Genomic DNA, 24,151 nt, shown 5'->3' with positions numbered 1-24,151 from the left:
ACCTATGAACCAACTCCTGTCTTCAGTGTCTTTATCTACACACGGACACTACAGTGGCGACGAAGTGGAAACAGACTTACCTGCAATTCGGCAGCACCTCAAGGACATCGATTCCTCCAGCGTCCAGAAGACTCAAGGAAGTTATAGAAACTGTGGTTTCACCAGCTGGCCAAGCTGGTGGCAGGTACTGCGCTAATCCTTCCTGGGCGTCAGGCTGGGGCTCCAGCGTCGGGCTCTACAGCTGAGACAGGCAGCGAAATCAGAGGCAAGCAATAACGGACTGGGAGGGTGCACTCGGGAGACGGCCGGCGCGGCAAGCAGGTCAGCGTTTAGACCTCCGTCGGGAACGAGTCTCCAACAGTGAATAAACGGAAACCACAGTAAAACAGCGTTGTTATCGGTAGCAGCAGCGGGAAAGCGCAGGAAGCGCCATATCGTTGCTACAGAGAGAGAAAAAAAAGCGCGGGAAGCGCCATATTTTTTTTTTGAAATGCCTAAGTCTGGCAATATTGATGCTTTTGATAACGAAACAGAGCCTAACTTTGGCAATATTGATGTTTTTGATAACAAGATAGAGAATTGGACCACATATGTAGAAAGAGTGGAGGTGTTTTGCACCGCAAATGGAATAGAAGATGAAAAAAAAGCTTCAGTGCTTCTGGATCTAATGGGCGCAGAAACATACAAGCTGTTACGCAACTTAATCACTCCAGCCGAACCGATGGACAAGAATTTTGAGGAGATTGTTGATACCCTACACTGCCAATTCGAGGCAGGACTGGTAGATTCTCTGCAAGACAAATTCATCTGCGATCCCCTAAGTGTAGAAACACAAAAAAAGGTATCTTCTGGAAAAGATTTAACACTGGACAAGGCTTTCAGTGCAATAGGAGCGGCAAAGATACAGCAAAGGCCACAGGACTTCGGCACCCATGAAATGACACGGGGTTTCAAGAGATGTTATCGCTGCGGCAGATCCAACCATGACCAGAGGGATTGCTGGTTCAAAGAAAAAGCATGCAGGCGATGCGGAAAGATGGGACACATTCCACGTGTATGCCGATCTGAAAATAAAAAATCCACTAACGGGAAAAGAATCAATAAGGAAAAGCACAGAAAGGTACAAATGATGACGGACAGTAGCTCCAAAGACCAGAAGAGCGATAGCGACTCCGGGAACAAGAGACTAAGCTCTCTCAAATTACATAATGTAATTGCCAATGAAGATTACCAGACCATTTGGGTTACCCTCATAATAGCAGGGTCCCCAGTTAAAATGGAGCTAGATACAGGATCAGCTCTAACCGTAATAAATCGACGAGATTACGAGAGGCTATTTTCGCATATACCTCTAAAAGACACATCCATTATCTTAAAAACATATACGGGGCAGAAAGTATACCCCAAAGGAAAAATAAAGGTGCCTGTGGTATACAACGGCAAAGAAATACAAAAGTTGTATTTATACATTCAACAAGATGGTGGTCCACCGTTGTTGGGACGTGAATGGATAAGGAAGATACGTTTAGACTGGCACTCCATTCAGGCACTGACGGTGACCAGTAAGGAAAAAAACAAGGATGACATCATACCTGAACGATTAAAAGACATCTTGGCCAACGCCAAAGAAGTGTTTCAAGAGAAACTAGGAACCTTGAAAGGCATCACCACCTCAATAAAAGTGGAAGATGCAGCAATTCCAACATTTTTTAAGGCAAGACCGGTGCCATACGCCATACGTCCGGCAGTCGAGGCAGAGCTGGAGAATTTGGAAAAGGCAGGCGTATTATCCAAAATAGATTGGAGCGAATGGGCAACACCCATCGTTCCAGTCATGAAAAAAGCATTGAAAAATAACTCTGAGGAACAGAGAAAAATTCGCATCTGTGGGGACTTTAAGGTGACTGTAAACCCGGTCCTTCACACGGTACAGTGTCCTCTTCCGAGGATAGAAGATATTTTCGCCTCACTATCCGGAGGAAAACGTTTCACAAAAATTGACTTGGCACAGGCATATCTACAGATGGAGGTTGAGGAGACCTCTAAAAAGTATCTCACAATAAACACACACAAAGGCCTGTACCAGTACAATCGACTGGTTTTTGGAATAGCATCAGCTCCAGCTATCTGGCAAAGAGCTATGGAGCAAGTCCTGCAAGGGATTCCGGGGACTCAGTGTTACCTAGACGACATCCTTATAACAGGAGAAATGACAACGAGCACCTTGCCAATTTGGAGCAGGTGCTCACTAGGCTGAAAGAATGGGGCCTATGAGCAAATCGCCCCAAGTGCGAATTTTTCCAAAATCAGATATCATATTGTGGCCACATAATTAATAAGGAAGGGTTGCATAAGTCACCTGAGAAAATTGAAGCAGTTATAAAAGCCCCAGCACCTGAAAATGTTTCACAATTGAGGTCATTCCTGGGATTAATAAATTACTGTCATAAATTTTTACCGAACTTATCAACTATTCTACACCCTCTTAATGATCTTCTACACACAGGAGTGATTTGGAAATGGAACGAAGACTGTAAACGTGCCTTCCATAAATGTAAAGACTTAATCACATCCGAGAAAGTTTTGGCTCATTACAACCCATCACTACCAATCAGACTGGCGTGCGATGCATCCCCTTACGGCATAGGAGCGGTATTGTCCCATAGATTCCCTGATGGCTCGGAACGGCCGATAGCTTTTGCGTCACGCTCATTGAACTCAGCTGAGCGTAACTATTCCCAGATAGACAGGGAAGCACTCAGCCTGGTATGGGGAGTGAAGAAATTCAACCATTACCTACACGGACAAAAATTTACCTTGCTGACTGACCATCAACCCCTCATCTCCATATTCAACCCTAAGAAAGGTGTCCCCATTATGACGGCACAAAGACTACAGAGGTGGTCCCTTTTTCTAGGGGCACACCAATACAACATTGAATACAAAGGGTCAAAACAGCATGGGAATGCTGACGGTTTATCGCGCCTACCGTTGCCAACAATAGAAGAGGCACCTACAGTAGACCCAGTAGAGATATTCCACTCTACCATAGTGGAATGTCTACCGGTGACAAATTCTGCCATTGAAAGGGAGACCAGAAATGACCCTACTCTCTCACGGGTCTACGATTTAACAATGAAGGGATGGCCAGCACATGGCGAACCACTGTAGCCAGCATTCTCGCAAAGAAGAGAACAGCTGTCAGTGTGCCGAGGAACCTTGATGTGTGGATCCAGAGTGGTGATTCCACCCAAACTCCAGGATAAAGTGCTAAAGGAGCTTCACGAGGGGCATCTGGGTGGAGTAAAAATGAAGAACCTAGCTAGGGCGTTTGTATGTTGGCCAGGTATCGATGGAGACACCGAAGACATGACCAAGAGCTGCCTAGGATGCCAGAAGGTCCAAAATGCTCCGCCACAGGCCCCTCTACATCCATGGGAGTGGCCCTCATCTCCCTGGCAAAGGGTGCACATTGACTTTGCTGGTCCATTTATGGACTCAATGTTCTTAATCGCAGTTGATGCACACTCCAAGTGGCCGGAGGTAATAAAGATGTCCTCCGCCACCACGGAAAAAACCATCACAGTATTAAGGACCATATTTGCCAGGAATGGGCTGCCGGAACAGATATGTTCTGATAATGGACCGCAATTTGTGTCCGAAGAATTCAGAAAGTTGTTAAAGAACAATGGGGTAAAGCACTACACGTCCGCCCCATACCATCCCGCCACCAATGGATTGGCTGAAAGGTTTGTCCAGACCTTTAAGAAGGCCATAAAGGCCATGGGTAATGAAGACATAAAACTTCAGCACAAGGTGGATAACTTCTTATTTGCATATAGGAATGCAACACATATGGTTACAAACCAAACTCCCGCCATGATGTTCTACAATAGAAACCTAAGATGCCGGCTGGATTTGGTCAAGCCCAACATCCGAAGGGACGTGGAGAACCGGCAGTTTCAGGGCATGAATGAAAGGCCAACTAGGGCCTTCCAGATAGGCCAACCGGTTTTGGCCCGGGACTACCGTACCGAGAAATGGCAGCCTGGAACTATCTGCACACGACTAGGACCACTGATGTATACCGTGGACATCGGAGAAAGCATAATAAGGCGCCATGCTGACCAAATCATCAAGTCATCCGAAAAGGGACAACCTACACCACCACGCTATACATCTAACGATGAAGTAGAGATACCCATATCTACCTCCGATCCGGTGATACTGGAGCCCGATGAACCCGACACTGGCCTTCAAGCCGAATCAGCCTTGCCAGAAGAACCTACTACACCACCAGAAACTACTACACCCCCGAGGCGTTATCCGGACCGAGTCAGGAAGCCTCCTGAGAGACTAACTTATAATTAATTAATACAGCAATGTATGTTATTTTGCATATAACATGTAATTAATAATTACTTAAAATATGATGTACTAGTTAGCTAGAAGGGGAGGAATTGTGGTGTATGTGCCTTTAAGAGCCCCAGGTGTGCGTAATGCCGGTAATTGCCACTTGGGCTATATAAGCCTGTGTATTGTGTATATCCTTTAGAACCCCCCCCAGACTTGCTTAGTAAATACCTATGAACCAACTCCTGTCTTCAGTGTCTTTATCTACACACGGACACTACACAACCCCTTCACAATCTTACATGTTTCAATAAGATCGCCTCTCATTCTTCTGAACTCCAATGAGTAGAGTCCCAATCTACTCAACCTCTCCTCATATGTCCATCCCCTCATCCCCGGGATTAACCGAGTGAACCTTCTTTGTACTGACTCGAGAGCAAGTATGTCCTTTCTTAAGTATAGACACCAAAACTGTACGCAGTATTCCAGGTGCGGTCTCACCAATACCTTGTACAACTGAAGCAATACCTCCCTATTTTTATATTCTATCCCCCTAGCAATGAAAGCCAACATTCCATTGGCCTTCTTAATCACTTGCTGCACCTGCATACTAACCTTTTGAGTTTCGTGCACCAGGACCCCCAGATCCCTTTGTACTTCAGTACTTTCCAGTTTCTTGCCATTAAGATAAGAACTTGCTCTACTATTTTTCCTGCCAAAGTGCATAACCTCACACTTTCCAGTATTGTATTCCATCTGTCAAATCTCTGCCCACTTACTTAGCCTGTCTATGTCCCCTTGCAGGTTTTTTTATGTCCTCCTCACTCACTACTTTCCCTCCCATCTTAGTATCATCTGCAAACTTTGATATGTTACACTCGGTCCCCTCCTCCAAATCGTTAATATAGATTGTAAAGAGTTGGGGACCCAGCACTGACCCCTACGGAACACCACTAGTTACTGATTGCCAGTCTGAGAATGAACCATTTATCCCAACTCTCTGCCTTCTGTTAGATAGCCAATCCTCTATCCATGCCAGAATATTACCCCCAATCCCGTGATTTTTTATCTTAAGCAATAATCTTTTGTGTGGCACCTTGTCAAATGCCTTTTGGAAGTCTAAATACACTACGTCCACTGGTTCCCCTTTATCCACCCTATACGTTACTTCCTCAAAGAACTCCAGCAAATTTGTCAAACATGACTTCCCCTTCATAAAACCATGCTGACTTTGTCCTATTAAATTATGATTATCCAAATGTCCTGTTACTGTCTCCTTAATAATGGACTCCAAAATTTTACCTACCACAGATGTTAGGCTAACCGGTCTATAGTTTCCAGCCTTCTGTCTACTGCCCTTTTTAAATAAGGGTGTTACATTAGCAGTTTTCCAGTCTGCCGGGACCTTTGCCGAGTCCAGGGAGTTTTGGAAAATTATTACCAATGCATCCACAATCCCTACCGCCACTTCCCTCAAGACCCTAGGATGTAAGCCATCAGGTCCAGGTGATTTATCCGCCTTGAATCCCATTATTTTACCGAGTACCACTTCCTTAGTGATTTTGATCATGTTTAGCTCCTCCCCCCCTTTAGCCCCCTGTTTGTCCAGTGTTGGGATATTCTTAGTGTCTTCTACTGTAAAGACTGATGTAAAATATTCATTCAGTGTTTTTGCCATCACCATATTTCCCACCATTAATTTCCCGGTCTCATCCTCTAAGGAACCAACATTTACTTTAGCCACCCTTTTTCTTTTTATATAACTATAAAAACTCTTACTATCTGTTTTTATATTTTTTGCTAATTTACTTTCATAATCTATCTTTCCTTTCTTAATCAATCTTTTTGTTATTTTTTGCTGTCTTTTAAAGTTTTCCCAATCCTCTATCCTCCCACTAGATTTGGCTACCTTATATGCCCTTGTTTTTAGTCGAATACTATCCTTAATTTCTTTACTTAGCCACGGATGGCTGTCTTTTCTTTTACACCCTTTTCTTCTCAGTGGAATATATATTTTTTAGAAGTTGTAAAATAACTCCTTAAATGTACACCACTGATCATGTATCGTCTTACCCTTTTAATCTATTTTCCCAATCCACTCTACTCAATTCTGCTCTCATACCTTCATAGTCTCCTTTATTCAAGCTTAGCACGCTTGTTTGAGATCCAACCTTCTCACCCTCTAACTGAATATGGAATTCAACCATGTTATGGTCACTCATTCCAAGGGGATCCTTTACTAGGACATTTTTAATTAATCCTGTCTCGTTACACAGGACCAGATCTAAGGTTGCTTGCCCCCTGGTCGGTTCAGTTACATACTGCTCAAGAAACCCATCCCTAATACACTCAATGAACTCATCCTCAAGGCAGCCCTGCCAAATTTGATTTGTCCAATTAATATGATAGTTAAAATCCCCCATAATTATAGATGTTCCCTTATTACAAGCCTCAACTATTTCCTGATTGATACTCTGTCCAACAGAGTTGCCACTGTTCGGAGGCCTATAGACTACGCCCACTAGTGTTTTTTTCCCCTTATTATTCCTTACCTCCACCCAAACTGTTTCATTATCCTGATCTTTTTACCCAATATCATTTCTCTGTATTACAGTGATTCCTTCCTTTATTAACATAGCCACCCCACCTCCCCTTCCTTCCTGCCTGTCCTTCCTGATTGTTAAATAACCTGGTATGTTTAATTCCCAGGCATTGTCACCCTGCAGCCATGTTTCTGTAATGGCCACAAGATCATACCCATATGTAGTCATGCTGGCTGTTCATAGAATCATTGAATCATAGAATAGTACAGCACAGAAGGAGGCCATTCGGCCCATCGAGTCTGCGCCGGCTCTTTCGAAGAGCAATCCAGTCAGTCCCACTCCCCCACTCTTTCCCCATATCCCTGCAAATTTTTCTCCCCCAAGTATTTATCCAATTCCCTTTTGAAGGCTGTCGGATTGTGTAAAAACCCAACGGGTTCACTGATGTCCCTTCAGGGAAGGAAACCTGCCGTCCTTACCCGGTCTGGGCCTATATGTGACTCCAGTCCCACACCATCGTGGGTGACTCTGAACTGCCCTCTGAAGGGGCCGAGCGAGACACTCAGTTTGTATCAAACCTGCTCCCAGCGGTTCAAGAAGGCGGCCCACCCCCACCTTCTCAGGGCAACTGGGGATGGGCAATAAATGCCGGCCGTGCCAGCGACCCCTCCACATCCCCAGCATAATTTCAAAAAAATGAAATGAGGGCCCCGTCTGCTCCTCTCAGCTGGGTGTAAAAGATCCCACGGGCTCTATTTTGAAGAAGAGCAGGGGGGAGTTCTCCCCGGTGACCTGGGGCCAGTATTTATTCCTCAACCAACATCACGAAAACAAGTTTATCTGGTCATCATCACATTGCTGTTTGTGGGAGCTTGCTGTGTGAAAATTACATGCCGCGTTTCCTACTTTACAACAGCGATTGCACTTCAAAAAGTGCTTCATTGGCTGTAAAGCGCTTTGGGACGTCCTGAGGTCGTGAAAGGCGCTATCGAAATGCAAGTCTTTCGTTTTTAGGTCAGTGTCAGAAATTGCTGAAGAGCAATGTGTTATTTTAGTAGAAAACACCTCACACACACACACTCACACACTCACACTCACACTCACACTCACACTCACACATACTCACACACTCTCACTCACACACTCACACACTCACTCACACTCACACTCTTACTCACACACTCACACACTCACACTCACACATTCACACACACTCACACACACTCACACACACTCACACACTCACACACTCACACACACTCACACACTCACACTCACACACTCACACACAGCCACACATTCACACACTCACACACTCTCACACTCACACACTCACACACTCACACACACTCACACTCACACACTCACACACTCACACACTCACACACACTCACACTCACACACTCACACACTCTCACACTCACACACTCACACACTCACACACACTCACACTCACACACTCACACACTCACACACTCATACACTCATACACTCGCACACTCACGCACTCGCACACGCACACGCACACACACACTCACACACTAATGCGCTTAAATCCACTTCACGTCATGTGTATATTTACTTAAACATCTACCGCCATTCAGTAACCAGGAAAGTGAGGGAGCCACGATTAAAAAACTTGCGCACACTTTCCATCTCACCATTTTACCAACAACGTACAAACACGTGTGAATCCGAGCAGTGACAGGAAACACAGAGTAGTGGTGAACGGTTGTTTATCGGACTGGAGGAAGGTACACAGTGGTGTTCCCCAGGGGTCGGTTCTAGGACCACTGCTTTTCTTGATATATATTAATGACTTGGGAGTACAGGGCATAATTTCAAAATTTGCAGATGTCACAAAACTTGGAAGTATAGTGAACAGTGAGGAGGATAGTGATAGACTTCAAGAAGACACAGACAGGCTGGTGGAATGGGCGGACACGTGGCAGATGAAATTTAACGCAGAAAAGTGCAAAGTGATACATTGTGGTAGGAAGAACGAGGAGAGGGAATATAAACTAAAGGGTACAATCCTAAAGGGGGTGCACGAACAGAGAGACCTGGGGGTATATGTACACAAATCGTTGAAGGTGGCAGGGCAGGTTGAGAAAGTGGTTAAAAAAGCTTACGGGATCCTGGGCTTCATAAATAGAGGCATAGAGTACAAAAGCAAGGAAGTTATGATGAACCTTTATAAAACACTGGTTCGGCCTCAACTGGAGTATTGTGTCCAATTCTGGGCACCGCACTTTAGGAAGGATGTGAAGGCCTTAGAGAGGGTGCAGAAAAGATTTACTAGAATGGTTCCAGGGATGAGGGACTTCAGTTACGTGGATAGACTGGAGAAGCTGGGGTTGTTCTCCTTGGAGCAGAGAAGGTTAAGAGGAGATTTGATAGAGGTGTTCAAAATCACGAGGGGATCTAGACAGAGTAGATAGAGAGAAACTGTTCCCAATGGCGGAAGGGTCGAGAACCAGAGGACACAGATTTCAGGTGATTGGCAGAAGAACCAAAGGCGACATGAGGTAAAACTTTTTTACGCAGCGAGTGGTTAGGATCTGGAATGCACTGCCTGAAAGGGTGGTGGAGGCAGATTCAATCGTGGCTTTCAAAAGGGAGTTGGATAAAGTACCTGAAGGGAAAAAATTTGCAGGGCTACGGGGAAAGGGCGGGGGAGTGGGACTAGCTGAAATGCTCTTGCAGAGAGCCGGCACGGGCTCGACTGGCCGAATGGCCTCCTTCTGTGCTGTAACCATTCTATGATTCTATGATTGAGATCACATGACCAACGACGGAGTCCATTACTCATTTTTGATTTGCAAATCAGAAATTTGTTGTGTGAGGGTATTAAGGGTTACGGAACCAAGGTGGGTGGATGGAATTAGGATACAGATCAGCCATGGTGTCACTGAATGGCGGAATAGGCTCAAGTGACCGAATGGCCGCCTCCTGTTCTTATGATCCTGAATTCACTGACCACATCTGGATTCCCAATTAATCACGTGGCTGGTGGCTAATGTATGGGAAAGCATTGACCTTGGACATGTTCCACTGGTTGTAAGGCAGAGATTCTCTAGTGTGTTCAAGACCATGCTTGCCTAGTTTAATAAATCAAATTTTTCCTTGCTGTCTATCTCCAGGCAAAACCAGAACGAAAGACAAGTATCGCGTGGTGTACACCGACCACCAAAGGCTGGAGCTGGAGAAGGAATTCCACTACAGCAGGTACATCACCATTCGCCGGAAATCGGAACTGGCAATTTCTTTAGGATTGTCTGAACGGCAGGTGAGTGTGTCTCATTTATGTGTACGTGTAGACCGACTTTGATTTTTTTTAAATCCGTTCCTGGGATGTGGGTGTCGCTGGCAATGCCAGCATTTATTGCCCATCCCTAGTTGCCCTTGAGAAGGTGGTGGTGAGCCGCCTTCTTGAACCGCTGCAGTCCGTGTGGTGAAGGTGCTCCCACAGTGCTGTTAGGGAGAGAGTTCCAGGATTTTGACCCAGCGATGATGAAGGAACGGCCGATATATTTCTAAGTCAGGATGGTGTGTGACTTGGAGGGGAACTTGGAGGTGGTGATGTTCCCATGCGCCTGCTGCCCTTGTCCTTCTAGGTGGTAGAGGTCGCGGGTTTGGGAGGTGCTGCCAAAGAAGCCTTGGCGAGTTGCTGCAGTGCATCTTGTAGATGGTACACACTGCAGCCACGGTGCGCCGGTGGTGGAGGGAGTGAATGTTTAAGGTGGTGGATGGGGTGCCAATCAAGCAGGCTGCTTTGTCTTGGATGGTGTCGAGCTTCTTGAGTGTTGTTGGAGCTGCACTCATCCAGGCAAGTGGAGAGCATTTCGTCACACTCCTGGCTTGTGCCTTGAAGCAACCTATTGCCAGCAGGTCACTGGTTAGTGATGTGCTGAGACATAGAGGCCAGGTAGGACCCCAGTCTCTGTTTAGCCAGTGCAGGATATGGCCTCGGGTGCACAGGGCCCGTGGGGAAAAATCAGCCAAGAGATCTGCTCCTTATCGCTGTCCCTGGGGTGTGTGTGTGTGTGTGTCCGTGCGTGTCTATTTATCCATCCGAGCTCGTGTGTTTGTGCTCTACCTCGCTACCCCTTCTCTCGACCCCTCCACTGTCTCTAAATTATCAGACTGCTTGCCCGACATACAGTTATGGATGAGCAAAAATGTTCTCCAATTAAATATTGGAAAGACCGAAGCCATTGTTTTCGGTCCCCGCCACAGACTCCGTTCCCTAGCCACTGACTCCATCCCTCTCCCTAACATCTGTCTGAGGCTGAACCACACTGTTCACAACCTTGCTGTCGTATTTGACCCTGAAATGAGCTTCCGACCACATATCCGCAGCATAACTAAGGCCGCCTAGTCCCACCTCCGTGACATCGCCCGTCTCCGCCCTTGCCTCAGCTCATCTGCTGCTGAAACCCTTTGTTACTGTAATGTATGTGCCTTTCAGGGGGGAACTACTTTCTACAGCTCATGTATGCTGTAGTACCGGCAGTGACCACACCTGTATATAACGCTGAGTAGTAATCTGTTGTTTCAGTTGCAGTTTGAACCACGTTGAGTAAACACCTGTTGTACCGTTCTCTGCAGTCCTTTTCTTATTATTACACGGACGTAACAGTGGCGACGAGCAAGTTCGAACCTACCTGCAACTCTGCATCACCTCCCAGGGATTCGCTCCTGGAGAACAGTGGAAGAAGGTCGAGTCCAGAAGCACAGGCGTCGACCACGGGCAACCGCCCAGTCATCCAGCAGAGATTTGAGCATCGCAGGGGAGGCTGTCGAGAGCCAGGCTTGGCTTTCCAGTCACGGTGGTCCAGCGAAACGGGCTGGCAACAGGTACTGCGCAGACCCTTCCCGGACAGCGACGGGCTAGAGCCCGACCGAGCGGCACAGAAAAAGGCCGACCAGCGTCGACGGGGGAGAGAGAGAGGGCAGAGCGCACCGGGCGCAGCCAGTGTTCAGGACCGAGCGGCGTCAACGGGGGAGAGAGACGAGAGAGAGCAGAGCGCAGCCGGTGTGCAAGGGCCGAGCAGCGTCAACGGGGGAGAGAGGCGTACAGGAAAACGCGAGGCGCTGTCATTGCCACGAGGACCGCAGAGAGTGGCATTGGCAGCAGCGCAGGAGCAGCGCGCGAAACTCACAGGGCATCGCCATTTGCCACGAGGACCGCCGAGAGCGGCGTTGGCAGCAGCGCGGGAGACGCCATTTTAAGCCGCAGCGGGGAAGAAAGGAAAGCGCGGGAAACGCCATTTTAAGCCAGTCTAACCACACCCAAAAATGCCGAAGAGTGGCAGTATCACAGCGTTCGGCAATGAAGTCGAAGATTGGACGACATATGTCGAACGCATAGAAGTATACTGCAAGGCGAATGAAGTGCCAAATGACAAAGTGCTGGTATTGTTGAATTCAATGGGTGCAAAAACATATGGCTTACTACGAAACCTAGTAACCCCAGAGAAGCCAGTAGAAAAGGATTTTGAAAACATAGTGTCAATCCTACAGGACCACTTAAACCCCACACCGCAGCTGATAGCAGAAAGATTTAAGTTTCACAAAAGGAACCAGCATAAAGATGAAAGTAATGCTGAGTATTTAACGGAACTGTGCAAGCTATCGAAACACTGCCCGTTTGGAATGGGACTAGCAGATACCTTAAGGGACAAGTTTGTGTGTGGGCTTCAAAGTGAAGGAACCCAGAAACGGCTTTTATCTGAAAAGGACCTTACGCTGAAAAAGACTTTCAGCATTGCGGTATCATATGAAGCAGCAGCACGGGGCGCTGCAGAGATACAACAGAGACCGCAAGAATATGGCACAAACGAAATGTCATATGGAACAGAGAAGTGCTATCGCTGCGGCAGAACAACACACGACCAGAATGATTGCTGGTTCAAAGACAAAGTGTGCAGACAGTGTGGAAAAGTAGGACACCTAGCACGAGTCTGCAGGTCGGGAAAGAAAACCAGCAATAAGAAACCGACCAAAGGGAAGTACAAGAAGGTACATAAGATAACGGAGAATAGTTCAGACAAACAAAAGAGTGATAATGACTCCGAAAGCAGGGAACTGAGTTGTCTGAAACTACATAATGTGATCACAACGGAGGATCACCGAACCATTTGGGTCACTCTCAAGATAGCAGGAGTCCAGGTAAAGATGGAATTGGACACAGGATCAGCTCTAACAGTCATAAACCGACAGGACTATGAGTGGCTATTCTCACACATACCCTTGAGAGACACAAAAATTATTTTGAAGACGTACACGGGGCAAAAAGTCTACCCCAAAGGAAAAATAAGGGTGACCGTTATATATAACGGTAAGGAAACACCAAAACTAGACCTGTATGTATTGCAAGATGGGGGACCACCATTACTGGGACGTGAATGGATCCGGAAAATACAACTGGATTGGCATTCCATACAGGCACTGACTGTGGCTGACAAAAAGGATGACGACGTCACACCTGGGCGACTGTCAAAGATCCTAATTGACGTGAAAGAAGTGTTCCAGCAAGGACTTGGAACACTAAAAGGCATGACAGCGACGATTAAAATTGAAGAAAACGCAAGCCCAAAATTTTTTAAGGCCAGACCGGTACCTTATGCGATCCGCCCAGCCGTCGAAGCAGAGCTGGAGAGTCTGGAACGTTCAGGTGTACTGTCCAAGGTAGACTGGAGCGAGTGGGCTACACCCATCGTCCCTGTGATGAAAAAGTCGTTGAGCAGCACGCCTGGGGAACCAAGGAAGGTTCGCATCTGTGGGGGCTTTAAGGCAACAGTGAACCCGGTCCTTCACACCGTACAATATCCACTTCTGCGGATTGAAGATATTTTCGCCTCGCTATCTGGAGGGAAACGTTTCACTAAGATTGATCTGGCCCAGGCGTATCTGCAAATGGAGGTAGAAGAAGCATCAAAAAAATACCTTACAATCAACACCCATAAAGGTCTCTACCAATACAACCGGCTGGTATTCGGGGTAGCATCAGCTCCGGCTATTTGGCAGAGGGCAATGGAACAAGTCCTGCAAGGGATCCCAGGGACCCAGTGTTATTTGGACGACATCCTGGTCACGGGCGAAAATGACAGTGATCACCTTGCCAACCTGGAGCAGGTGCTCACTAGATTGCAGGAATATGGGCTCCGAGCTAACCGCCCCAAATGCGAGTTTTTTAGAAAACAGATCTCGTATTGTGGCCACGTTATCGATAAAGAGGGGTTACATAAGTCCCCAGAGAAGATTGAGGCAGTAGTCAAGGCTCCAGCACCGGAAAATGTGTCACAACTGAGGTAGTTCCTCGGGCTGGTAAACTACTACCATAAGTTCTTGCCAAATTTGTCTACAATACTACACCCACTGAACACCCTACTGCAAACTGGGGTGCCATGGAAGTGGAATGACGAATGTAGGCGAGCTTTCCAGAAGAGCAAAACACTAATCACATCGAAAGAGGTATTGGCCCATTACAACCCAGCGTTACCAATTCGGTTGGCTTGTGATGCGTCACCCTACGGCATTGGAGCGGTGCTGTCGCACAAATTCTCGGACGGCTCAGAGAGGCCAATAGCCTTTTCGTCACGATCACTAACCTCAGCCGAGCGTAACTACGCCCAGATTGACAGGGAGGCACTCAGCCTAGTGTGGGGAGTGAAAAAGTTCAATCACTATCTGCACGGGCAGAAATTCACCTTGCTGACTGATCACCAGCCTCTTGTCTCCATTTTTAATCCGAAGAAGGGCGTTCCGGTGATGACTGCGCAACGACTACAAAGATGGTCACTTTCTCTAGGGGCGCACCACTATGAGATTGAATATAAGGGCACGAAACAGCATGGAAACGCTGATGGGCTATCACGCCTGCCACTGCCTACTGCGGAGGAAGCACCAGCAGTGGATCCTGTCGAAATATTCCATTCGGCTATAGTTGAATACCGACCGGTAACTAACGCTTGTATCGAAAAGGAAACCCGAAATGACCCGACACTGTCTCGGGTATATGATTTGACGGTGAAGGGATGGCCAGCATATGGCGACTCACTGTTGCCAGCATTCTCGACAAGGAGAGAACAGCTGTCAGTGTGCCGGGGCACCTTGATGTGTGGATCCCGAGTGGTAATTCCACCCAAGTTAACGGAGAGAGTGCTCAATGAGCTTCATGAGGGTCATCTGGGAGGGGTAAAAATGAAAAGCCTAGCCAGGGCTTATGTGTGGTGGCCGGGAATCGATAAACAAATCGAGGACCTGACCAACAGCTGCTCAGGATGCCAGAAAGTCCAAAACGCTCCACCACAGGCCCCGCTACACCCATGGGAGTGGCCCTCATCTCCATGGCAATGGGTGCATATTGATTTTGCTGGTCCATTCATGGACTCAATGTTTTTAATAGCCGTGGATGCACACTCGAAATGGCCTGAGGTCATCAAAATGTCCTCCACCACCACGGAGAAAACTATTGCAGTCCTACGGACCATTTTTGCCAGGAATGGCTTGCCAGAACAGATTTGCTCCGACAACGGACCACAGTTTGTGTCCGAAGAGTTCCGGAGGTTCTTGAAAAAGAATGGGGTAAGGCATTACACATCCGCCCCGTATCATCCAGCCACAAATGGATTGGCTGAGAGGTTTGTACAAACCTTTAAGAAGGCAATAAAGGCTATGTACAATGACAACATTCTGCTGCAGCACAAGGTGGACAATTTCCTGTTCACCTACCGGAATGCGACACATGCAGTCACCAACCAGGCCCCAGCCATGATGTTCTTTAACCGAAGGTTAAGATCTCGCCTGGATTTGCTCAGACCAAACGTACGAAGAGATGTTGAGAGTAAGCAATTCCAGCACATCCATGAGAAGCCAACAAGGAGCTTCAATGTAGGGCAACCAGTCTTGGCCCGCGACTACCGAACAGAAAAATGGCAGCCAGGAACGATATGCACACGGCAGGGCCCACTAATGTACACAGTGGACGTTGGGGAGAGCATCGTGAGATGCCATGTGACCAGATCCTAGAGTCACAGGAACAAGTCAACCCCATGCCTCGCCCATACATACCTGGTGATGAACCCGACGTACAGGTAGCATCTACCCCAGAAACAGTAGCATCGGAAGCTGATGAACCAACTGACGACAGGGGGCCAGAATTGCCTCCGCACCAAGAGCAAGACACTCGGGAAAGGCGCTATCCAGAAAGGATCAGGAAGCCTCCCTAAAGACTGAATTTATAAATAGACTATTTTCAGCTAATGTTGCATGTTAAAAGTGTTAATTGTAATTAGTTTGATATTTAATTGTTAAATGAGTGTTATGGTACTGTTAATCTAAAAGGGTAGGAATTGTAATGTATGTACCTTTAAGGGGGGAACTACTTTCTACAGCTCATGTATACTGTAGTACCGGCAGTGACCACACCTGTATATAACATTGAGTAGTAATCTGTACAGTTCAGTTGCAGTTTGAACCACGTTGAGTAAACACCTGTTGTACCATTCTCTGCAGTCCTTTTCTTATTATTACACGGACGTAATAGTTACCTCTAGACTTGACTATTCCAACGCACTCCTGGCCGCCTCCCACATACTACCCCATGTAAATTGAGCTCATTCAAAACCTGGCTGCCCCGTGTCCTAACTCACACCAAGTCTCATTCACCCATCACCCCCTGTGCTCACTGCCCCGTGTCCTAACTTGCACCGAGTCCCATTCACCCATCACCCCCTGTGCTCACTGCCCCGTGTCCTAACTCGCACCCAGTCCCGTTCACCCATCACCCCCTGTGCTCACTGCCCCGTGTCCTAACTCACACCCAGTCCCATTCACCCATCACCCCCTGTGCTCGCTGCCCCGTGTCCTAACTCGCACCCAGTCCCGTTCACCCATCACCCCCTGTGCTCGCTGCCCCGTGTCCTAACTCACACCCAGTCCCATTCACCCATCACCCCCTGTGCTCGCTGCCCCGTGTCCTAACTCGCACCCAGTTCCGTTCACCCATCACCCCCTGTGCTCACTGCCCCGTGTCCTAACTCGCACCCAGTCCCGTTCACCCATCACCCCCTGTGCTCGCTGCCCCGTGTCCTAACTCACACCCAGTCCCGTTCACCCATCACCCCCTGTGCTCACTGCCCCGTGTCCTAACTCGCACCCAGTCCCGTTCACCCATCACCCCCTGTGCTCACTGCCCCGTGTCCTAACTCGCACCCAGTCCCGTTCACCCATCACCCCCTGTGCTCACTGCCCCGTGTCCTAACTCGCACCCAGTCCCGTTCACCCTTCACCCCCTGTGCTCACTGCCCCATGTCCTAACTCACACCCAGTCCCGTTCACCCATCACCCCCTGTGCTCACTGCCCCATGTCCTAACTCGCACCCAGTCCCGTTCACCCATCACCCCCTGTGCTCGCTGACCTACATTGGCTCCCGGTTAAGCAGCGCCTCGATTTCAAAATTCTCACCCTTGTTTTCAAATCCCTTCATGGCCTTGCCCCTCCCTATCTCTGTAATCTCCTTCAGCCCAACCCCCCAAGATATCTGCACTCCTCTAATTCTGCCCTCTTGAGCATCCTTGATTATAATCGCTCAGCCTTTGGTGGCCGTGCCTTCTGTTGCCTGGGCCCTGAGCTCTGGAATTCCTTCCCTAAACCTCTCTGCCTCGCTACCTCTTTGACCAAGCTTTTGGTCACCTGCCCTAATTTATCCTTATGCGGATCGGTGTCAATTTTGTTGTCTTAAAATACTTCTGTGCAGTGCCTTGGGATGTTTTACTACGTTAAAGGTGCTATATAAATACAAGTTGTTGTTGTTGTTGTTGTCCGCATATGTGTGTACGTGTGTTTATGTGTGTGGACATTGACTGTTTGATGGGACAGTGTAGAGGGAGCTTTACTCTGTATCTAACCCGTGCTGTACCTGCCCTGGGAGTGTTTGATGGGACAGTGTAGAGGGAGCTTTACTCTGTATCTAACCCGTGCTGTACCTGCCCTGGGAGTGTTTGATGGGACAGTGTAGAGGGAGCTTTACTCTGTATCTAACCCATGCTGTACCTGCCCTGGGAGTGTTTGATGGGACAGTGTAGAGGGAGCTTTACTCTGTATCTAACCCGTGCTGTACCTGCCCTGGGAGTGTTTGATGGGACAGTGTAGAGGGAGCTTTACTCTGTATCTAACCCGTGCTGTACCTGCCCTGGGAGTGTTTGATGGGACAGTGTAGAGGGAGCTTTACTCTGTATCTAACCCGTGCTGTACCTGCCCTGGGAGTGTTTGATGGGACAGTGTAGAGGGAGCTTTACTCTGTATCTAACCTGTGCTGTACCTGCCCTGGGAGTGTTTGATGGGACAGTGCAGAGGGAGCTTTACTCTGTATCTAACCCGTGCTGTACCTGCCCTGGGAGTGTTTGATGGGACAGTGTAGAGGGAGCTTTACTCTGTATCTATCCCGTGCCGTACCTGCCCTGGGAGTGTTTGATGGGGCAGTGTAGAGGGAGCTTTACTCTGTATCTAACCCGTGCTGTACCTGCCCCGGGAGTGTTTGATGGGACAGTGTAGAGGGAGCTTTACTCTGTATCTAACCTGTGCTGTACCTGCCCTGGGAGTGTTTGATGGGACAGTGTAGAGGGAGCTTTACTCTGTATCTAACCCCTGCTGTGGTTGTGCTTGGAGCTAAAAATTGGAGGGCGTTCTACTCCAAGCACTCGCATCATTCATCTTAAGTACAAAATTAAAAAGTTGGAAGAAATCTTGTCGGTATATTTGAATTTGGAGTGGTGGAGAGCCTGTGGATGATGGTTGCACCATCTTTTCTCTTGCTCTGTTCTAGGTGAAGATTTGGTTCCAGAACAGACGGGCAAAAGAGAGAAAAATCAACAAGAAAAAGATACAACAGCAGTCGCAGCAAGCCAGCACGACCACGCCCACCCCGCCGATCCCCGGTGCCGCCGCCGCCATAGGGCTGGTCAGCAGCAGCAGTAACCTGGTCTCCCAGTCCATGCCACTGACTATCAAAGAGGAATACTTATCCTAACCCAACTCTCGTCCCCGTATCTCCTGGGCAACGGGCCTACTCCATTCAGGAACGTCTGAGCCGCGGCTTGGAGGAGGAAGAGACTCATCCTTGGCGTGCAGAGGCGATCATTTTTTTTCTTCGGGAGGTGACATCATTAAAAGCTCGGGCGTCCCACCTTCACTCCCCCTCCCTCAATAGCTGGCGAGGGAGGAGGAGTGCGGGGGGTGGGGGGAGGGACGGTTGGGGTGGGGGGGAGGGAGGGATGGAGGGAGTTGTGATCGAGGCTCCAACTCTTACCTCTGCTTTGCTGCGGGTGAGAATTCATCGAAAAACCTTAACAACTGTCCCGGGGACACGGAACTGAATGGAGAAATGGCGGAGTTGCCTCTTGAAACAGATGTTTGACGTGAAGTTTTTCTGTCTGGATACCGTGGACAAGTGACCGCTTCATCAAAACATCTCTCTTTCTGCTGTGAATGCTTTCGAATTTGTTTTAGGATAGGCTGTAAAATAATTCACGTGTTTAAAGGGGCTTGTTTATTTTTTAAGAAAGAATATATTATTCAAAAGGGTGTATTATACCATAACATCGCAACATTTTCACACTGGACTTCCAAGAACAGTTCTTTGACAAGAAACACTCCTCAGCTCCCCCCCGTTTTTCGTATCCTAATATTTCACGTATTTTGTTCCTACCTCTATGGATTTGGAATGGAAACCATTTTGAAGTTGTATAACAACAACTTGCATTTATATAGCACCTTTAACGTGGCAAAACGTCCCAAGGCGCTTCACAGGCTGAAACTGGCGCTGAGCCACATAGGGCGATATTAAGGCAGGTGACCAAAAGCTTGGCCAAAGAGGTAGATTTTTAAGGAGCATCTTAAAGCAGGAGAGCGAGCAGTGGAGGAGCAGAGAGGTTTAGGGGAGGGAATTCCAGAGCTTAGGGTCTTGGCAGCTGAAGGCACGGCCGCCAATGGTGGAGCGATTAAAATCGGAGAAGCGCAAGAGGCCAGAATTGGAGGAGCGCAGAGATCTGGGAGGGTTGTAGGGGCTGGAGGAGGTGACAGAGATTGCGGCGGGGGAGGGGGAGGGGGTGGGGAGGGAGGGGGCTTGCGAGTGCCATGAACACGATGAAAATTTTAAAATTTGAGGCTGATGATGGACCAGGTGCCAGAGTAGGTCAGTGAGCACAGTGGGCAATGGGTGAACGGGACTTGGTGCGAGTTAGTTTAGGGGGACAGCAGAGTTTTGGTGGAGCTCAAGTTCATGGAGGGTGGAAGATGAGAAGCTGGCCAGGAGACCGTTGGAATAGTCGGGTCCGGAGATAACAAAATCGTGAATGAGGGTTTCAGCAGCAGGTGACATGGCTAGGACGGGAGCAACTATCTAACACTTCCTGCTACCCCAGCCCCCAGATTCAGATCAGGGATTGTCACACCGTGGGATCACTGCCTTCAACCAATATTTTTGTAAGGGTAGGGGTGACTCACATTGTCCCATTGTTCAGTGACATCAGCAGAGAGCAACAAGCTCTTGGGGGAGTGGATTATTATGATGGCCGAGCTGGGACCCAACTCCAGCTAAGATTAGTACGCTAGCAAAATACTGCAGATGCTGGAAATCCGAAACACCTGCCCTTATACCGCCCCCCCTTCCCACTGTCCAGGGCCCCAAACACCCCTTCCAGGTGAAACAGCGATTTACTTGTACTTCTTGCAATCTAGTATAATGTATTCGCTGCTCACGATGTGGTCTCCTCTACATTGGGGAGACCAAACGCAGATTGGGTGACGGTTTTGCGGAACACCTCCGTTCAGTCCGTAAGGATGACCCCGAGCTTCCGGTCGCCTGTCATTTTAATTCACCGCCCCATTCCCACTCGGACCTCACTGTACTCAGGCTCTTGCATTGATCCACGGAAACCCAACGTAAACTCGAGGAACAGCACCTCATCTTCCGATTAGGCACTTTGCAGCCTTCCGGACTCAATATCGAGCTCAACAATTTCAGATCATAACCTCGGCCCCTATTACATTTTTACTTATTTTTTATCCACACCTTTGTTTTGGCCCTTTCCCCCCCGCTCCCCTTTTTCTCTCTCCCACATGGCAGCTGTCTCCCATTCTGCCAGCGCATTTCACACCTAATCTAGAGCCGTCTTTTGTCTCCACTAGTCCTATCACCATCTCGTCTCGTTTTGAATACCTCTTAATGTCTCTTCACTTCTCTTTTGTTCTCTCCCAGCCTGGCCTTTTAATCTATTTCATTTCCTGTGCTTTTTCAGTCTTGACAAAGGGTTTCGACCTGAAACGTTGACTCCATTTCTCTCTCCACGGATGCTGCCTGGCCTGCTGAGTTTTTCCAGCATTTTCTGTTGTTATTCCAGCTAAGATTACCTCAGGCTGAAGAGTAACCTCGAAACCATGGTCCAAATCTAGAGTATGATTCACTCGGCCATTGCCCCAACCAATGTCTTTCTCAGGAATGCTGCATCCTAGAATGATGAGACGTGGGCCTGTGCCTGTGATTCTTACAGAGAATGACATAGAATGTACAGCACAGAAACAGGCCATTCGGCCTCACTGGTCCGTGCCGGTGTTTCTGCTCCACACGAGCCTCCTCCCACCCCTCTTCATCTCACTCCATCACCATATCCTTCTATTCCTTTCTCCCTCATGTGTTTATCCAGCTTCCCCTTAAATGTATCTATACTATTCACCTCAACCACTCCCTGTGGTAGCGAGTTCCACATTCTCACCACACTCTGGGTAAAGAAGTTTCTCCTGAATTCTCGATTGGATTTATTAGTGACTATCTTATATTTATGACCTCTAGTCTTGGTCTCCCCCAACAAGTGGAAACATTTGCAAACCCATCATAATTTTAATGATCTCTATCAGTCTTCTCTTTTCTTGGAAAAGAGCCCCAGTCTGTTCAGTCTTCCCTGATAGGTATAACCTCTCAGTGCTTATCTAGCTTCCCCTTAAATACCTCTATAATATTCGCCTCAACCACTCCCTGTGGTAGCGAGGTCCACAATCTCACCACTCTCTGGGTAAAGAAGTTTCTCCTGAATTCCCGGTTGGATTTATTGGTGACTATCTTATGTTTATGGTCTCCCCCACAGGTGGAAAATTCTTCTCTATGTCTACCCTATCAAACCCTTTCATAATTTAAAAAACCTCTATCTGGTCTCCTCGCCGCCTTCTCTTTTCTAGAGAAAAGACCCCCTCGGCATGTTCAATCTCTCCTGATAGTTACAGCCTCTCGGTTCTGGTGTCTCCACACGGTGAGATCCTGGTTTCTAACATGCCGCTGTAGGCAGTTGCTAGAGTCCCCCCCCCCCGTCACCAACACTGCCGGTCCCAGATGTTTCAATTGGGTCCGCTTGCTTGCTCTACAGATGTAGTCCTAGCCTTGCCCCCTAAAGACATTTCCTTCAGACAGAAGCAAGGAACCTACAGCTAGCTCCCAGCTCTAGGTGTGTCAGTCTCTGCTCAGCCATGACTCCTACATCACAAAACGGTGACTGCACTTAAAAAGTGCACTGCATTGGCTGTAAAGCACTATGGGACGTCCTGAGGTGGTGAAAGGCGCTATGGAAATGCAAGTTCGCTCTTTTTCTTTCAGTGGGTAGCTCTCTCGCCTCGGAGTCAGAAGGTTGTGGGTTCAAGTCTCACTCCAGAGACTCGAGCACATAATCCAGACTGACACTCCCAGTGCAGTGCTGAGGGAGTGCCGCACTGTCGGAGGTGCCGTCTTTCGGATGAGACGTTAAACCGAGGCCCCGTCTGCTCTCTCGGGTAGACGTAAAAGATCCCACGGCAAAATCTCGAAGAAGAGCAGGGGAGTTCGCCCCGGTGTCCTGGGGTCAATATTTATCCCTCAATCAACATCACTAAAAAAAAACAGATTATCTAGTCAGTTATATCATTGCTGTTTGTGGGAGCTGGCTGTACGCAAATTGGCTGCTGCATTTCCTACATTACAACAGTGACTCCACTTCAAAAAGTACTTCATAGACTGTGACCCCTGGTTCTGGACTCCCCGGCCATCGGGAACATCCTTCCTGCATCTAGTCTGTCAAGTCCTGTTAGAATTTTATAAGTTTCAATGAGATCCCCTCTCATTCTTCTAAACTCTAGCGAATATAAGCCCAATCGACCCAATCTCTCCTCATACGTCATTCCTGCCATCCCAGGTATCAGCCTGGTGAATCTTCGCTGAACTCCCTCCATGGCAAGAACATCCTTCCTCAGATAAGGCGACCAAAACTGCACACAATACTCAAGGTGTGGTCTCACCAAGGCCCTGTACAACTGCAGCAAGACATCCTTGTTCCTGTACTCGAATCCTCTCGCTACGAAGGCCAACATACCATTTGCCTTCTTAACCGCCTGCTGCACCTGCATGCTTACCTTCAGCGACTGATAGTACTTATCTGTCAGGCAAAATGAACCTTAATTGTTCTGGTCGGTGATATAGAGGTCATGTGGTTTACGACGGTTTTTGCATTAAAAAATAAAGGGGGGTTAAGTTAATTTTTTTTTTGCTGTGTTATTGAGAGTGCCTCATATCATTGAACAAGCACGGTTCAAGCAATTCCATTCTCAGTGCACTGTACACGTGTTGCATCTAATTCGAATGGCCACTGCCCTGTGTTAGACTGTGTATCAGGCACGGTGCTATAACTAGAGTTTGTGGATTGTTACTACCCCGGATTCCCTCAGAAATTGCCGCCTTCACACCTTCCCGTACCTTTTATACGAGCGCTGTAATGCCCGGGTGGGATTTAGGCGAGATGTTTACATTATGATAGACTGTGCCCTCTCAGGTGGACGAAAAAGATTGAAGACGAGCAGGGGTGGGGGGGGGGGAGTTCTCCCCAGTGTCCTGGGGCCAATATTTATTCCTCAACCACCATCACTAAAACCGATGATCTGGTCATTTATCACATTATTTTTGTGGGAGCTTGCTGTGCGCAAATTGACTGCCGTGTTTCCCTACATTACAACAGTGACTACATTTCAAAAGTACTTCATTGGTTGTAAAGCACTTTGGGACGTCCTGAGGTTGTGAAAGGTGCTATAGAAATGCAAGTTCTGTCTTTTTAATGGCCCTAACAACAGTTATGATCTAGCTGGGTTTGCTCTGCTGTGGCTCAGCTAGATTAGATTTCAAACTTATTGCAATTCTCAAGCCTTGGCCGTGAGGTCAGCTGGTGTCTTTTTT

At 47.9% G+C, this 24,151-nt stretch overlaps 1 protein-coding gene across 1 annotated transcript in view; it reads left to right on the top strand.

Moving 5' to 3' along the window:
• cdx1b (caudal type homeobox 1 b) overlaps positions 1-19,126 on the top strand; it is a 121,072-nt gene extending 101,946 nt beyond the window's left edge. The window contains exons 2-3 of the mRNA XM_085996029.1: positions 10,040-10,185; positions 18,731-19,126. Coding sequence (XP_085852155.1) covers positions 10,040-10,185; positions 18,731-18,934 — 350 coding nt within the window. The 3' untranslated portion in view covers positions 18,935-19,126. The remainder of the gene's footprint in view (positions 1-10,039; positions 10,186-18,730) is intronic.
• The last annotated feature ends 5,025 nt before the right edge of the window (positions 19,127-24,151 follow it).

The sequence above is a fragment of the Somniosus microcephalus genome, chromosome 8, assembly GCF_052327205.1.
Source record: "Somniosus microcephalus isolate GS21.2 chromosome 8, FLI_Smic_1.0, whole genome shotgun sequence".
Lineage (NCBI taxonomy): Eukaryota > Metazoa > Chordata > Chondrichthyes > Squaliformes > Somniosidae > Somniosus > Somniosus microcephalus.
Note: the sequence above shows the minus strand (reverse complement) of the source record. Positions and strands in the feature narration are given on the sequence as shown.